Genomic DNA, 16,366 nt, shown 5'->3' on the forward strand with positions numbered 1-16,366 from the left:
CATTGCCTCAATCATCGACATCTGAGTGAAAGATCCTTCCAACTCTGCCTGGAGCTGGAGGGTTTTCTTGGAGGAACTTGCTGCTGCTGCTTGTCATAATTCCAATTTGGCAGAAGGGAGGCATGGAAAGTGTGAGCAAATTATCCAGAATTCCCCTGCAGTGAAGGGCTGAGGAGCTACAAGAGGAGAATAAAGAAAACCCCCCTTTTATCTCTTAACCCAGGGGCAAGTGTAGTAAAATACTGAGTGCAATAAATTATTCTCTCTCAGCAAAAGGGATTTTCCCTGTTCTGATGCTCCTACAAGGTTTAAGGAGAAGCTGTTGCATATTTATCTGTCCACTGCAGAGATGTAGCCCCTTGTCCTGTCACTCCAGGCTCTCAGAAATAGTCTCTCCCCAAGTTTCTTGTAGCTCCTTCAGGTCCTGTAAGGCCACAGTTGGGTCACCCCAAAGCTGAACAATCCCAATTCCCAAAGCCCCTTCCCTGCTTCTTTGGCTCTCTGGGTTCCTTCCCCTCGCTCTCTGTAGGTCAAACCCTCCAAGGCTGTGAATGACCCGGAGCCTCCCAGCTTTGCATCATGTGTTGATTTTGGGGAGCTGCAGCTCCTCGGACTCATTGGAGTCCGACGTGTGTCCCCACAGTCCGTGGGGGTGGCGTGGGTGTCACCCATAACGTATAATCCAGGGTTACAACACAGTTAATGACACGCCAGGGCCACGTCTGGGGGTTCAGGATATTGGCCAGAATGAGGAATAAATTACCCTCATCCACAGAGGCAAAAGTGCCTCTTTCCCCCCTCGTGTTCCCTCTCTGGAACGTTGGACCCCTCTGTGAGGGGAGGTGGAATTAAGTCACTTGTCCATCCTGGCAGTGCAGCAGCCCCTCTGCTTTTCCCTGTTCCCTCACTTTGCTTGGAGTAGGTGGAGCCATCCAGTGATTTTAATGCAGCTGAAAACAAAAGAGGTGGTGGAAGGAAGGGAGATACCGATCTCAAATGACAGAGCCCCAGATTATGCTAAGTGGGTAGTTGGGGTGGGGTTTGGCTGGTAAATAAATCAGTCATTGTTTCTTTCCTAGAGGAGGACTAGATACTATATAAAAGTTCTCCCACACCACGTTCCCTCACTCCATTTGACTCCTTTCCACTGGTTCGTGCCGTGGGACACGGTAAGATATTGATATTTCCTGGGAACTCACTGGGCTGATCAGGCTTGGGATGCTCAGCTGGAAAAGGTGGCAGAAATACGGCTTTGGGGTCTCACAGTCCAAAAATTCCTCTCCATTTGCAGGAACTTCTTTCTTTCCCAACAGTTCAGGGATTATGTAATCCCACAGGAAAAGTGGAGAGCTGGGACACAGAAAACCTGGTGTTTGGAGCCCCTTGGATTCCTCTGGGCCCAACATCACCTGGTGCCACCACATAAACGCGGCTCCTGGAATATTAATCCTGAGGAAAAGGGCGGGAAAAAGAGGGTTTGCGGGTTCTTAGCAAAGAGTGGGAAACAAAAGAAATGAAACACAAAATGGGAGATTATTCTCATTTTCCAGCCTTTTGTCTAAATGGGAAAGGATTGGGGTTTTGACCAGTTTTTTTTCTTGGAGGAGCCACTTTGTCCTCCAGCAGTTTGGACACCTCAGCCCATTGACCTGTAGATCCCTTTCATTTTAGGGCTGCCTGTCAGAGGAAGAGAAATTATTCTGCCAGCAGAAGGACGTGGGTTGGGGGGGATTCAAGTACCAAAGAAGTGCTCAAACCTCAGAGCATCCCTTGGGCACAGACACACATCAAACCCTTCAGAGTAACCTGGAGCTGCTGAAACTCAGTGCAGCTGCTTTTCTTCCCCCTTCTTTTGCATTGCTGATAACTTTTCCACAGGCTCTTCCTCTTCCTTCTCATTTTTAGGAAGAAATAAAGCACTCACGGTGCTCCTTTGAGACCAAGACTGGAGAATTTCAAAGCTCAACCAAATTATTGTTATGCAAATGATGACCCGTGTTCTTCGTTTCTTGTAGCTGTGGAATTTTAATGCCTATCCCCTAGCATTCCCTTCAAAATTCCCAAACCACACTTGGATGAGGGTAATTCTGGAGCACCAGGGCCTCGTGTGCCTCTTGCAGTGTCACTCTGACAACCTGCTGCAAGAGGGAATTATTAAGGAATTATTCTGGTTGCACTTGTCCTAGATAAAGAAAGGGAAATTAAATATGAATAAGGCAGTTCTGTAGAAGACTTGATATGGAATAAGTTGAAAACTTCCCAGCTTTTCCTTTTAATGTATTAACTCCTGATGCTGAAAATACCCTTTTGCATCAGCTGTCAGGGAGGGAGCGAAAAGGGAAGCCAAGGCCTTGTGTGGACCCCGTGTTGAGCTGCCACTGGGAGGGGATGGGGTGGCACAAGAAACACAAGTTTCCCTCCCTCTGGATGTTCTTCAGGCCTGTTTTTCTCCTTTCTCTTGGAGGACTCCACAACATTTGGGACGATGGGTTCCCACCAGCAGAAGGGCGATGGCCAAGGGGTGTCTGAGCAGTCCGGGGGCTGCCACGGCGGCGGAGGAGGAGGTGGATGCCACGGCGGAGGAGGAGGAGGAGGATGCTGCTGCTGCCACAGCAGCGGTGGAGGAGGATCCATTGGATACCAGAGCCAGGGATCGTCCTGCCATGGAGGAGGAGGAGGAGGAGGCGGCTGCTGCGGCGGCGGAGGCGGCAGCAGCGGCGGTGGGGCCGTGTATCAGATCCACTCCTGTGCAGGAGGAGGAGGAGGAGGAGGAGGAGGAGGAGGAGGAGGAGGAGGAGGAGGCCAGCAGAGCCAAGGATCCATCTGCATTATTGGAGGAGGAGGAGGAGGAGGTGGAGGTGGAGGGCAACAGAGCCAAGGTCCCATTATTATCAGTGGAGGAGGAGGAGGAGGGGGAGGAGGTGGAGGTGGCCACCAGAGCCATATTCCCATCTGCATCCCAAGTGGCAGCATCGGAGGGGGAGGAGGAGGAGGAGGAGGAGGTGGGTCAGGCCAGCAGGGCAAAGGCATCATCATTATTGAGGGAGGCAGCAGTGGGGGTGGTGGAGGAGGTGGTGGTGGAGGCTACCAAGGCCAGGGTCCCATCTGCATTGGGGGTGGTAGTGGTGGAGGTGGAGGTGGTTCAGGCCACCAGGGCCAAGGTCCCATCATTATTAGCGGAGGTGGTGGTGGAGGTGGTGGAGGAGGAGGAGGTGGGTCAGGCCAGCAGGGCAAAGGCATTATCATTATTGAGGGAGGCAGCAGTGGGGGTGGCGGTGGTGGAGGAGGTGGTGGAGGAGGCCACAAAGGCCAGGGTCCCATCTGCATTGGGGGTGGAAGTGGAGGAGGAGGTGGTGGAGGTGGTTCAGGCCACCAGGGACAAGGCCCCATCATTATTAGTGGAGGAGGAGGTGGTGGAGGTGGTGGAGGTGGTGGTGGTGGAGGCCACAAGGGACAAGGACCCATCATTATTAGTGGAGGTGGTGGTGGTGGTGGAGGTGGAGGAGGTGGTGGTGGAGGCCACCAGGGCCAGGGTCCCATCTGCATTGGGGGTGGAAGTGGAGGAGGAGGTGGTGGAGGTGGTTCAGGCCACCAAGGCCAAGGTCCCATCATTATTAGTGGAGGAGGAGGAGGAGGTGGAGGTGGTGGTGGAGGCCACCAGGGACAAGGTCCCATCTGCATTGGGGGTGGAAGTGGAGGAGGAGGAGGTGGCTCAGGCCACCAGGGACAAGGACCCATCATTATTAGTGGTGGTGGAGGTGGTGGAGGTGGTGGAGGTGGTGGTGGAGGTCACCAGGGCCAGGGGCCCATCTGCATTGGGGGTGGAAGTGGAGGAGGAGGTGGTGGAGGTGGTTCAGGCCACCAGGGCCAAGGCCCCATCATTATTAGTGGAGGAGGAGGTGGTGGAGGTGGAGGAGGAGGAGGTGGTTCAGGCCACCAAGGCCAGGGGTCCATCTGCATCATCGGGGGAGGTGGTGGAGGGGGCTCCTCCAGCTCTGGGGGGGGGTCCATCCAGCAGCAGACCCAGCCCATCTCCTTTCCACCCCAGATCAAACGCAAGTAGTGGCTGCACAATGGACTCTCACGCCAAGGAAGTCCAAGATATGAATGAGCCTCACATTTCTTCCTCTGTTCAATTTAAGAGTTTAAGTTATTGCTGGTTCCTTTCCCTTGGGAGTTTTCCATCCCGCTCTCCAGCTGAGCAGAACCTCTGGTGCTGTGTATCCCTGACTTCCAGCCAGGGGCCTGTTCCCTGCCTCGATTTTCTGGTGCTTGCACAAGACAATAAAACTTGCAGTTCTCAAGAGTTCCTGAGTGTGAGTGGTTGGATTTTCTGACACTGGTCGCTTTATTTCCATCACCAGGATTTCACTCTGAGCTGAGGCTGTTGCAATAAAGCTCCAGAACGTGGAAACCCACCTGTAAAAAAACCTTTGGGTTCATTAAATATTCTTAGGTCATCTTTTAATGTCTCTTGCCAGCGATGATCCCAACTTTTGCCCGTCAGAGGAGGTACCACAAAGTTAATCACTGCAGCCCCTCTACCTCACCCAAAAGTCTGGTGATGCCCAAGGAAGTTTTACATGGTTTAGGAGAGAGAAGATGCAAAACCTCTGCTACCAAGGGAAACAGAAAGTGTTCCAAAGGTGCTATTACAGGTGTGAGTGAAGCTGAGGCCCCACATGTGGTGCTCAGAGCTGCCCCAAGGAGCTGTGGAGGAGAAATGAGGGGGTTCTCCAACCCTCTCTCCAGTTCTGAACCCCCAGTGGAGCCAGTGGCAGGGCCAGTACTTCAGTAAACCCCTTCCAAGGGCTTGGGATTCTAATTCTGGAATAACCAGGGGTTTCCTCATTCCCACAGGGCTAAAACACAGCTCCGGGGATGAGTCTTCAGAGGGAGTTTCCCTGTGGGAAGGGATTTCTTTGATGTGGTTGATTCTGGCAATTAACAGGGAAAGAAAATGAACCTTCCCTGCCTGAACTGTTGTGTGTGAGGCAGATGATGGACAGCTGGAGGTGTCCCAGGAGAGGCAGGAGTGACCTTCCTCCACGTCTTACGTCTCCCTCTACCCTCTGCCCTCTCCCCCACGGGGACCTCAGGGGTACAACCAGTCTCAAACCATGTCCAGATGGGCTCCTCCAGCTGGAGTTGCCACAGGAATAGCTGAGTTTCCTGGGATTTCATTATGGGAAGTCCCAGGGTGCTAAAACACCAGTGACTGGGAGCTGCACAAACACTGAGGTTACCCACAAAGTGCTAAGGGAAGGTTTGGGGTCCCACTTGAGGGGGGTGGGAGCATTGCTGTCAGACACCCCTGCACCCAGAAATGGCCCAGGACCAGGGAAACCAGGAGCCAAGTTTCAGAGGCTCTCAGCCTGACAGCAGGAGCCCAGCATGTTCCTAAATGCTGTTGCTGCTCCGGAACAGGGAGGAATTCCTGCTTTGGGTCACTATCCACCAAGATACTGATGCACAGGGTGGATGTTGGACCTGGTACCTCCCACCTGCAGCACTTAACTCCTCTCCAAAATAGGTGTCACCCTTCCTCCCAGAGGGGGCATCAAACCTGCCTGACCTCTGCCCTGTCCCCAGTGGTGGAGTCAAACCCAAGTCATGGTCCACCCTCCGCAGGGGCAGTGGGGAATCCAGCCATGGGAGATTCCTTTGCTGCCCCCGCAGCACCACTCCCACCCAGTGCAGGCCCCTCCACTTCCCTGGGCATCTCCGTGGGCAGAGAATCATGGAATCATAGAATGTCCTGAGCTGGAGGGGACCCACAAGGATCATCAAAGTCCAACTCCTGGCACAGGACACCCCAACAACCCCCCCGTGTGTCCCCAGCCTGTAACACACCACAAACATGAGGCTCCACAGCCCCTTCTGCTGTCGGTCCCCACCACAGCAGCGTCTCCTGGTTGGAGTGGAGGGTGCTGACCCAAGTCCCAGAATCCTACCTGGGAATTCAACCTCGGGAGCGGAGCTCACGTGCGGGACCTGCGGCACAGCCGAGGAAGTGATGCACTGGAGAGGCATCGCTCTGATCCCGTGAGTCAGGACAAGTGGGCTGAAGGAGGACACTGCTCAGTAAATAAACCCATCACCATTCCTTTGGATGCCTCACTTCCCACCTGGGAAAAGCAATATAAAAGTTGGTGGATCTCCCGGGGCTTCATTCGCTCGGCTTTGCTCTGTGGGGAACGTGGTCAGAGCCCAGAAGGGTAAGTCCAGTTCTGCCCCACGGAGAGATTCTCATCTTCCCTTCCTGCAAAACAGAAATGCTTTGGTGAAGTTGGCCTGGTGGGTGGAGGTGGGAGGGCACACGGATTTAGATCTCCTGTGGATGCAGCAGAATCATCCCGTGCTCCTCAAAGTCTTTCACCAGCGTAGAGATGGACACGGAACAACTTTGGGATAAAAGGCTTTAAATGATGATTCTGGACATTGCACAGTGTTGTTGGGCTGCTGCGGGAAATCCTCGGCAGGGTGGTGGCTGCCCTGAGTAAAGAGCTGTTCCTTGCAGGGTGGCTGCTGAGATGTGCTCCAGGCAAAGCTGCCATGGGATGTCCGGTGGGTGCCACAGCTGCTGCTGCTGCTGCCACGGGGGCAGCTCCTCCGGCTACCAGTCCCAGGGCTCCTCCTGCTGCGGGGGCTCAGGAGGGGGAGGAGGTGGATCCTGCTGCGGAGGAGGATCCGGTGGTGGCAGCCAGAAGGTCATCATTAGCTCTGGCGGTGGAGGAGGAGGGGGAGGCTCATCTGGATGCTGCGGTGGGGGATCCAGTGGTGGATCCTCAGGAGGGAAGATCATTGGAGGTGGAGGTGGTGGAGGATCCTCCGGATGCTGCGGGGGAGGATCCGGTGGTGGATCCTCAGGAGGGAAGATCATCGGATGCGGAGGCGGTGGAGGGTCCTCTGGATGCTGTGGGGGAGGATCTGGTGGTGGATCCTCAGGAGGGAAGATCATCATTGGAGGTGGTGGAGGGTCCTCTGGATGCTGTGGGGGAGGATCAGGTGGTGGATCCTCAGGAGGGAAGATCATTGGAGGCGGAGGCGGTGGAGGGTCCTCTGGATGCTGCGGGGGAGGATCAGGTGGTGGATCCTCAGGAGTGAAGATCATCGGAGGCGGAGGCAGTGGAGGATCCTCTGGATGCTGTGGGGGAGGATCTAGTGGTGGATCCTCAGGAGGGAAGATCATCATTGGGGGTGGAGGTGGAGGAGGCTCCTCCGGATGCTGCGGGGGAGGATCCGGTGGTGGCTACGGGATAGGAGGAGGATACGGGGGGGGCAGTGGGGGATCAGGTCAGAAGATCATTATCAGCTCTGGGGGTGGAGGAGGAGGAGGAGGCTCCTCTGGATGCTGCGGTGGGGGATCCAGTGGTGGATCCTCAGGAGTGAAGATCATCGGAGGCGGAGGCGGTGGAGGATCCTCTGGATGCTGTGGGGGAGGATCTGGTGGTGGATCCTCAGGAGGGAAGATCATCATTGGAGGTGGAGGTGGTGGAGGATCCTCTGGATGCTGCGGGGGAGGATCCGGGGGTGGCTCCTCGGGCCAGACCATCATCATCAGCTCTGGAGGTGGCGGCGGAGGCTCCTCCCAGTCCTCCCAGCAGAAGCGCCCCATCGTCATCCCCAGCATATCCCACCAGTCCAAGCAGAGCTGCTGCTTCCCCTCCGGCCAGAAGTGACAGCTGGGGCAGCTCCAGGTCCAGCAGAACCAGCCCAGCTCTGCCTTCCCAGTTTGCTGCTCCCTCCGTGCACACCCTCTGCCCTCGTGTCCCCTTGGTGCTACATCCCAGAGCTGTGAATTCCCAGGTGGCTCCTCTGTGCCATCAATGTGACAGGAAATAAAGATTTCGGTGTCCAGACAGAACTGGTTGTGTGAGGTTGCTTTTAGCCTTTGTCAGGCCCCTGTTTACTTCCCCAAAAAATGAATAATGCATCAAAAAGATTCCGCTGTGGAATGTTCTCCGGCCTCCAGTGCTGGAGCAGGGGATTGTTGACAGATCTTCCCTGAGAGAATCCTCCCTGTGGAAGCAGATGGTCATTGTCCCTCTGGCAAATAACATCCCCCAGGGTTTGCAACTTTAACCTGGGAAATTGCTCCACCTCAGTTTTCCCTTCCCAAAGAAATCCCAAGAGCTGGGTACAGAAATCAACAGAAAGTCGTGGAATTATGGAATGGTTTGGGTTGGAAGGGACCTTGAAGTTCACCCAGTTCCATCCCCTGCCATGGGCAGGGACACTTTCCACTACCCCAGATTGCTCCAGCCTGGCCTTGGACACTCCCAGGGATGGGGCAGCCACAAATGCTCTGGGCAACCTGTGCCAGGGCCTCCCCCCCTCAAAGGGAACAATTCTCCATAGGGTAGATGCTCCAGTCCCTTTATCAACTTTGTGGCCCCCTCTGGACTTGCTCTGACAGTTCCATGTCCCTCTTGCACTGGGGACACCAGAACTGGACTCAGTGTTCCAGGTGGGATCTCACCAGAGCAGAGTAGAGGGGGAGAATCCCTTCCCTCGCCTGCTCCCCACGCCCCTTTGGATGCAGCCCAGGACAGGGCTGCTTTCCTCTCAAAGTGGGAAAGTCCTCTCAAAGAGGACTCCCAAAGCCACCTTTGGGACAGGTGTGATTAGTCCTGGGTCCAGTGAACTTGAAGCCAAGAGGGGTTTTGTCCATCTCACAAAAATGATTGTTGGGGAGGAAACAAAATCAGAAATAAAGGGAATCATTTGCCATTCAAACTCCTGAGGGATCCTGACTGACCAGCTTCTGCCTCTTGGACAAAAACTGGGGAGTTCTTCTTACCCCAGCAGTATCTTCACCGTGTCCCACACTATCAACACTGGCACTGCTGGGCATGAAGGAAGCTCTGGGAAAAGGGACTCTGGGATCTGGCCAAGGGTTTTTCCTCTCTCACAGCAACGCACCCCAGGGTGAGGTGTTTGCAGTGGTGAGGCTGAAAGGTGACCTGACCTGCCAGCCCATCCTGGGGGTGATGGCACTGCAGGGCAGAAGAGGGTCCAGGCAGAGCCCTGGGCAGTGTGGCCCTAATCTGGGCAGCCTCCACCACAAAGCCTTTTGCCTCCCCCCTTCCCTTTACCCAGTGCAGGGATCAAAGTTGCTCTGTAGGCTGGGAGAGGTTGTGGCAGTGCCGACCCCTCCAGCAGCTCTGGATCCAGCCACACTTCTCCTCCACACCTGGCAGGTACCAAACAAGTCCATGTGCTGCAGGTTCAGCATCTCCAGTCCCTGCAGGGTCCAACCTTGGGGTCTCCACAATCCATCGTTGGACTGTGAGCCCCTCTCACCACCCCTTCCAAAAGCCTCCACGGCCTTTCCTCACTCCCTGGGTCCCAAAGAGCTCCTAATCCTGGGTGTCCCTGTGTGCTGATGAGCCGCTAATCCTGGGTGTCCCTCTGTGCAAGTCCCTACACGTCAGTGCACGGAAGGGATCACGGTGTTGAGATCCTCAGCGGTACAACACCCACGCTCAGCCGAGAGCCAGGACTGCGGTGACACCTCAGATCTGCTGATGAGAGCACAGATAAGGCTCTTTGCACTGGAAGGAGTCCAAAGCAAAGGGAAGGACCCCCCCTGCACGAGTGTTCCTGGTGCTGATGGTCCTGTCCCCATACCAGAGGGGTGTGTGTGCACTGCCAACATCACATTCATGGTGATGGGGCTGGGACCTGCTGCTGTCAGGAGTCCTCACAGCTAAAATCCCCGATTACTCCCTCTCTGCTCAGTGTCCCAGGAGGGTGGATCTGCTGTCAGGCTCCAAGCACGCGTGACGCAGTGGCAGGATGAGTACTGGGACAGCTGTGCTGGCAAACTGTCCCTCTGCAGCAAGGAAAATACCCAGGTGACTCCCCAACTCACGTGTGGGAGGGTTGGTCAGTGAGGACCCTCAGAAAATGGGTCCTGCTGAGGCAGAGGAAATGTTTCCTGCCCTAGAGCTCAAGGGAAGGGGCTTGATGGCCTTCAAAGGCATCTTTGCCAACAGAAGGGTTTCAAGACTTTGCTCACTCCAGTTTGGAGGTTGGGACCCCCGGGAGCTGGAGCTGAGCACAGACTTCTCTGCTCAGTCCAACAGCCCCTTCCGCCTCGGGCTCCCAAAAGGATGAGGGGAAATGTCCCCCTTGCCTCTGTCACCCTCACAGTGTCCTCTGAAATGGGTCTGGGCTGCTCCAAAGCAGTGCTCCCCATCTGAGGAGGTACCTCTGGCCTGTTGAGCCTTTCCCAGCAGGAAAGGACATACTGGACATACTCCTGCTCCCCATCCAGCTCCCCCTCTTGCCAGTCATTGAGGAAACTCCCTTCTCCAAAATTCTCTGGAGCTCTGCTCCAGCACATCCTTCACCCTCGTCCTTCCATCACTCTCTGGCCCAAACTCACTCCAGCCTCCACCCCTCAGCATCTCCACTCTCTGCTGAGCACCCAAGAAGCTGCAGCTCACCGGAAACACATCAGAGAGCCCCCAGATCAGACCCCAAGAAGCCATTTGCCCCCAGTGTTTGAGGGCAAAGCTCCCGGAAGGGAATCATTAAATAGAATTATAAACTGTGCTGCAGAAAGTGGTTGATACATCTCCTTCCCATCACCCCTGTGCTGCAAGTGAGTCAAAGAAGGAGGCAGCCAGAGCCAAGCTCTCTGTCAATAAACCTCTCAGCATTCCTTAGGGTGTCTCACTTCCCTCGGGAGCGCGATGTACATGATATAAAAGCTCACCCATCCCAGGGCTCCTCACTCACCCGCCGCCGAGCATCACACGGTTCCCAGATCCGCTGAAGGTAAGGCCGTTGATACGGAAAATTCTGGAACCCCAATGCAGGGAGATCCCTCCACCAGCTGGTCTTTGAGGGTTCTTTGAATGAGGGAACTGTGGTGGCTCCAGAAACCCACCTGATGTGCCAACAGAACTGCCTTCCTTAGAGGGGGGAGTTGCAGCCGATGCTCTGGGGGCTGAATTTTCAGCTGCTGGGAGTTTTGGGCATCCAGCAGGATGAAATGTTTCAGGTTGCCAGCTCGGAGCATGTCAGAGCATGTGTGCACATGTGTGCTCATGGTCTCCCTGCACACAGAGTGTTCCTGTAACTGCTGTGCCCTGCAGGGCACTCCCAGGGAGCTCACAAGGGTGAGAGAGGTTAAAGTTCCAGGAATGGGGCAAAAGGGGCATTTCCTGGGTCCTCTTCCATTTTTTTGTCTGCTGTGAAGGCTCAGCTGCCCCTCCAAGGTTCTCCTTTCTGACCACGCTGTTCCTTGCAGGTTCCCAGCTCCGAGATGTGCTCCAGACAAAGCTCCGGAGGCTGCCACGGGATGTCCTCCCAGTCCAGTGGGTGCCACAGTGGGGGCTCCTCGTGCCACGGGGGTGGCTCCTCCAGCTACCAGTCCCAGGGCTCCTCCTGCTGCGGGAGCTCCTCTGGCTATGGCCTGGGAGGGGGGTACGGTGGTGGGTCCTCAGGAGGCAAGGTCATCATTGCAGGAGGAAGCAGTGGAGGATCCTCTGGATGCTGCAGTGGAGGATCCAGCAGTGGCTGCGGGATAGGGGGAGGATGTGGTGGTGGATCTTCAGGAGGCAAGGTCATCATTGGAGGTGGAGGTTCCAGTGGAGGATGTTCAGGCTATGGGATAGGAGGAGGGTACGGTGGTGGCTCTTCCGGATCAAAGAGCATCATTGTGGGTGGAGGTAGTAGTGGAGGTTCCTCTGGATGCTGCAGTGGAGGATCCAGCTATGGGCTGGGAGGAGGATACGGTGGTGGTTATGGTGGTTATGGCTCTTCAGGGTCAAAGACCATCACTGTAGGTGGAGGCAGTGGAGGATGCAGTGGTGGCTATGGCATTGGAGGAGGGTACGGTGGTGGATATTCAGGATCAAAAAGCATCATTGGAGGTGGAATCAGTGGGGGTTCCTCTGGATGCTGCAGTGGGGGATCCTCAGGATATGGCATAGGAGGAGGATACGGAGGTGGTTCCTCAGGAACAAAGGTCATAATTGGAGGGGGAAGCAGTGGTGGAGGTTCCTCTGGATGTTGCAGTGGAGGTTCCTCAGGATATGGGATAGGAGGAGGATATGGTGGTGGTTATGGTGGTGGATCTTCAGGATCAAAGAGCATCATTGTAGGTGGAGGTGGTGGAGGTTCCTCTGGATACTGTGGTGGAGGGTCCAGCTATGGAGTGGGAGGAGGGTACGGTGGTGGATCTTCAGGATCAAAGACCATCATTGTGGGAGGAGGCAGTGGAGGTTCCTCTGGATACTGTGGTGGAGGATCCAGCTATGGCATAGGAGGAGGATGTGGTGGGGGTTCTTCAGGAGGGAAGATCATCGGGGGAGGTGGAGGATCCTCTGGATGCTGCGGGGGAGGATCCAGGGGCGGCTCCTCGGGCCAGACCATCATCATCAGCTCTGGAGGGTCCTCCCAGTCCTCCCAGCAGAAGTGCCCCATCGCCATCCCCAGCATCGTGTCCCACCAGTCCAAGCAGAGCTGCTGCTTCCCCTCCGGCCAGAAGTGACAGCCTGGGGCAGCTCCAGGTCCAGCAGGACCAGCTGAGCCTCTGCTGGGGCACCTCCAGACCTGGCTCTGATTGCCTGCTCCTTCCCTTGTGTCCTCTCCTCTTCCCTGGATGCTGCATCCCTGTGCTGAGAACGCCAGGACTTACCCCGTGCCCTGCTGCTGGTGTTGGGAGGCCTTTGATAATGTTGTGCTGCTTTTCCAAAGGCCCTTTTTATATCTAATAAATATTATAATAGCTCAAAACTGCCTTTTTTGGGAAGTTTGTTTATTTCTCGTGTTACCAACAAGCATCTCCTGGTCTTGGAAGGTGGAAATCCATCTGATGAGGTGCTTCACTCCTCCTTATAAAGAAGATGATGGTGGTTTGCTGTAGGTGAAGCTCTAAAGTCACCCAGTTTATTGCCCCAGAGTGTTTGGACCTTCATTTTCTACCTGGTAGAGGAACAGCAGAGCCCAAAATGCCAAATAATCACAGCACCCAACTCCCCTTTGGTGCCTGGTCATGGTGCAGCCACCCCAGCTCCTGGTCCCACGTCCTCTGAGGCACCAGCACCCAATGGCTGTGTCTGTGGAGCTGATGGGAGACCTGACCAGGCCCACCAGGCTCAGTTCAGAGGAGCTGGAACTGGGGATGGCCCAAGAGCAGCTGTGGATGCCCAAAGTGAACAACAACATCACGTCCCTGCCACCTTCCCCTTCCTTCAGCTTTGCAAACCTCAGGGCAGCTGAGGACACGGCCTCAAGCTGTGCCAGAGGAGGGTCAGGTTGGCCATGAGGAGGAATTTCCCCCTGGAAAGGGTGGTGAGGCTTTGGCAGGGGCTGCCGGGGGGGGTGCCCAGCCCTGGAGGTGCCCAGGGCAGGACTGGCTGTGGCACTGAGTGCTCTGGGCTGGGGCCAAGGTGGGGATGGGGCACAGGGGGGACTGGATGATCCTGGAGGGCTTTTCCAACCTCAGGGATTCTGGGATTCCATGATCTGTTCCCAGAGGGAAGCCCCACACACAGAGGGAGCCAAATCAGCCCTGGGCTGTAAAGGAAATAAAACCAGCAGCAAGTCCCTCGGGCAGCTCCACACACTCCAAAAGATGCCTCCAGGCCTCAAATCCCTCCCTGCCCAGGCTTTTACAACCTGCTGTGGCAGCACCACCACCCAGGGCAAGGCTTTCTGCCCCGCAGACTTGGCCTTTGGCCAGAGCTGGGACTTCTTGTCACCACAACAAAATCCCTTGGAGCTGAGCAGGCCTGGCCCAAACTGCACGAGCTGCTCTGCAGAGCCAGGCTGGAGCAGGCTGGGGATGCAGCTTGGATCTGGAACCCTCCAGACCACCCCGAGCCCCCTTTCCAAGCCAGAAGGAGGATAGGAGAAAGGAGGAAGGCAGGCATTTTGGAGGCATGATCCTGCCTTAAAACACCAGCCACTCTGGGTTTAAGCATTAGGACACTCTCACCTCCACAGTTCTCTCATGAACCTCCCAGAGCATCTCTGGCACCCTTGCAAAATTCCCAACTGGGGAATCAGTCCCTTTTGGTGACCTTCTGGTTTGGATGCAAATGTTTTTCCTTCAGAAAAGCTCCCCCTGGAGCCCCCGGGGAGCTGCTGGAGGGATCAAAGTGCCACCAGCTGCTCCTCTGCCCCACGCTCCCTAATCCTCTGCATTCCCCTACACCCACATTCCCACCCACCTTCCCCGGGTCTCCCCCACCTCTCTGGGGGCCGGAATGTTCCTCCACAGCCCAGGGCAGGAGCTCATTAGGCAGGAGTAACAATTACTGGGTGAAGGGAGATATGGATCGTCGCCGTGAGTCAAACACTGAAATCCCAGTTTGATAGGTAAATAATCCTTATCATTCCCGAGGGTGTCTCACTTCCCATATATGTTAAACACCATATAAATGTTCCTGAGGCTGTTAAAGCTCCTCATTCAGTCGACTTTTACCTTCTAAATGTGTTTCCTATGGCTCAAGAAGGTAAGTCTGATTTTTTTCTGAGACTTTATTAATTCATATTCATGAGAGGCACCTTCCTTTGGGACCTTGACCTGTGCTTGCCTGAGCAAAGTCCTTGGGATCTGGACAGTTTCTTCTGGATGGATCAAATCCTTAGGGAGAAAGGTGAAATCCAGTCACCAGACTGGAAGCTAGAGGGCAAAACCCAGATTAGTCTGTGGTGGGACCAGCACGTGGTGACTGCACAACCTCTGTGGGTCTGAAAGTGCTTGCAAAGCCTGGGACCCATTTTTGATATTATTTAATAACAAGCTCTGCTTCAGAATGGCCACAAACCTCTATGTCTGGGCCAATTACCTTCCATAAAAGACCTTTGGGGTGCAATAACAGAGCCAGAAATGTCCTGGGGAGTGGAAACTTTGATCCACTGCTCTTGCACCAGGCTAAAAACAGAAACAAGGATAATCCTGGCTGGTTTTGCAGCTCTGCAGCTGCAGACATGAAGGTGAGTGGGGAAAGCCAGGGCAGTTCTTAGATGGTAAAAGAATGTCCCTCAGATTTTGGTTCTCTGGAAATACACCCTGGAGATAAAAAGGAGGAAAACTATCCCAGGAAGAGTCCAGATACCCTTGGATTTGAAAAACAGGGGCTTGGAGCAACCTGATCTAGGGAAGGTGTCCCTGCCCATGGCAGGGGGTCAGAAGGGGATGATCTTTAAGGTCCCTTCCAACCCAAACCATTCCATGCTCTCCAAGAGCTCGGCAGTGCCCTGCTTTGAAGGCTGGAGTTGCCCCAGGCCCCGACAAAGCTTTTCTTGCCCCACCACCTGAACCCTCCCCACCCCCTGAACCCTCCCCACCCCCTGAACCCCCCCCACCTTCCACGGTGCGAAATGAAGCGAAACTGGGCAAATTTGGGTGTTTTTTTTTCTTTCCTCTCGCAGCTTTACCGGTGCCTCCGAGCCAAATGTGCCCACAGGCACCGGGGCTACTCCAGGGACATCTCCCTGCACCACGGAGGGTTCTGCTCCGGGAGCTTCTCCGACCCCCTCGGACGCGCCTCCTTCTCCTGTGGTAGGGAAGGCTCAGTCACCTACACCCGGAGACCTTCCTACTGCCCACGGCCCTCCTACAGCCCACGACCCTCCTACTGCCCCCCCGTGCCAGCGTCCCCCCCCTACAGCGTTTCGGGGGGCTACACGTGTGGCGGGGAGGGCTCTGTGGTGATCACCGGCGGGGACTGCGGGGGCACGTCCGGCTGGGGTGTCACGGGGGGGACAGTCCCCGTTTATGCCCCCAGGGGGGGAGGAGGGGACTGGGGACACAGCCTGGGGGGCGAGGGGGGGTCCATCCTCCACCCAGGGGATTTGGGAGGAGGGTCCGGATACGGATTCCCTGCACCCCCCAGCGATGCCTTGGCAGGGGGGGTCACTGGGGGACCGGGATACTACAGTGGAGGGTCTGGCTACGCCCCCGGGGGGGTCTCAGGCCCAGAGCTCAGCCCCCAGGGGGGTGGGTGCTCCCAGGTGGTGCAGCAGAAGTGCCCCGTGGTCGTTCCCAGCACCAAGAGCCAGCAGTGCAAACAGAAAAGCCACTGGCCCCCCAGGCAGAAGAAGTGACTGACCCGGCAGAAGTGCCCCTGGCTGGGCCACAGGGTGGCTTTTCCATGATGACACGTGTTCCTCGTGTCCCTCACACGGGGCTGAGCCGGCGATGGCACTGCTGGGAGAAGTGGTTTGGGATTGGTGACAGGAAAAGATTCCTCTCTCCGTGTCCCTTTGGATCACGGGCTGGAAAATAAAACTCCATAGCCTGGGCGTAGTTTTAATATTTGAATGATTTCTTTCATTTCTGGCTCCTTCACCCAAAACACAAATGGATCCTCGAGGAATCTCCACAGGACAAAGTTTT

The 16,366-nt window shown here is 55.6% G+C and overlaps 2 protein-coding genes across 2 annotated transcripts; both read left to right on the top strand.

The window, feature by feature from the left end:
• Positions 1-10,761: 10,761 nt before the first annotated feature.
• LOC127462428 (loricrin-like) lies at positions 10,762-12,704 on the top strand. Its single transcript, XM_051771037.1, has 2 exons — positions 10,762-10,788; positions 11,264-12,704. The coding sequence occupies exon 2, from the start codon at positions 11,279-11,281 to the stop codon at positions 12,506-12,508; it is 1,230 nt and encodes a 409-aa protein (XP_051626997.1). The 5' UTR covers positions 10,762-10,788; positions 11,264-11,278; the 3' UTR covers positions 12,509-12,704.
• Positions 12,705-14,285: 1,581 nt separating this feature from the next.
• On the top strand, positions 14,286-16,366 carry LOC127462504 (loricrin-like). The gene is made up of 2 exons (XM_051771150.1): positions 14,286-14,477; positions 15,400-16,366. Exons 1-2 carry the CDS (start codon positions 14,454-14,456, stop codon positions 16,072-16,074), a joined length of 699 nt encoding a protein of 232 aa, XP_051627110.1. The 5' UTR covers positions 14,286-14,453; the 3' UTR covers positions 16,075-16,366.

The sequence above is a fragment of the Manacus candei genome, unplaced genomic scaffold (assembly GCF_025592945.1).
Source record: "Manacus candei isolate 608988 ecotype Guabito, Panama unplaced genomic scaffold, ASM2559294v1 h1tg000128l, whole genome shotgun sequence".
NCBI lineage: Eukaryota > Metazoa > Chordata > Aves > Passeriformes > Pipridae > Manacus > Manacus candei.

Excerpts from the sequence above, each read along its gene's own strand:
- LOC127462428 (XM_051771037.1), top strand. The coding sequence starts at position 11,279 with ATGTGCTCCAGACAAAGCTCCGGAGGCTGCCACGGGATGTCCTCCCAG.
- LOC127462504 (XM_051771150.1), top strand. The coding sequence starts at position 14,454 with ATGTGTTTCCTATGGCTCAAGAAG. Across the intron at positions 14,478-15,399 it reads GTTTCCTATGGCTCAAGAAG|CTTTACCGGTGCCTCCGAGC; the intron begins GTAAGTCTGATT and ends TTCCTCTCGCAG.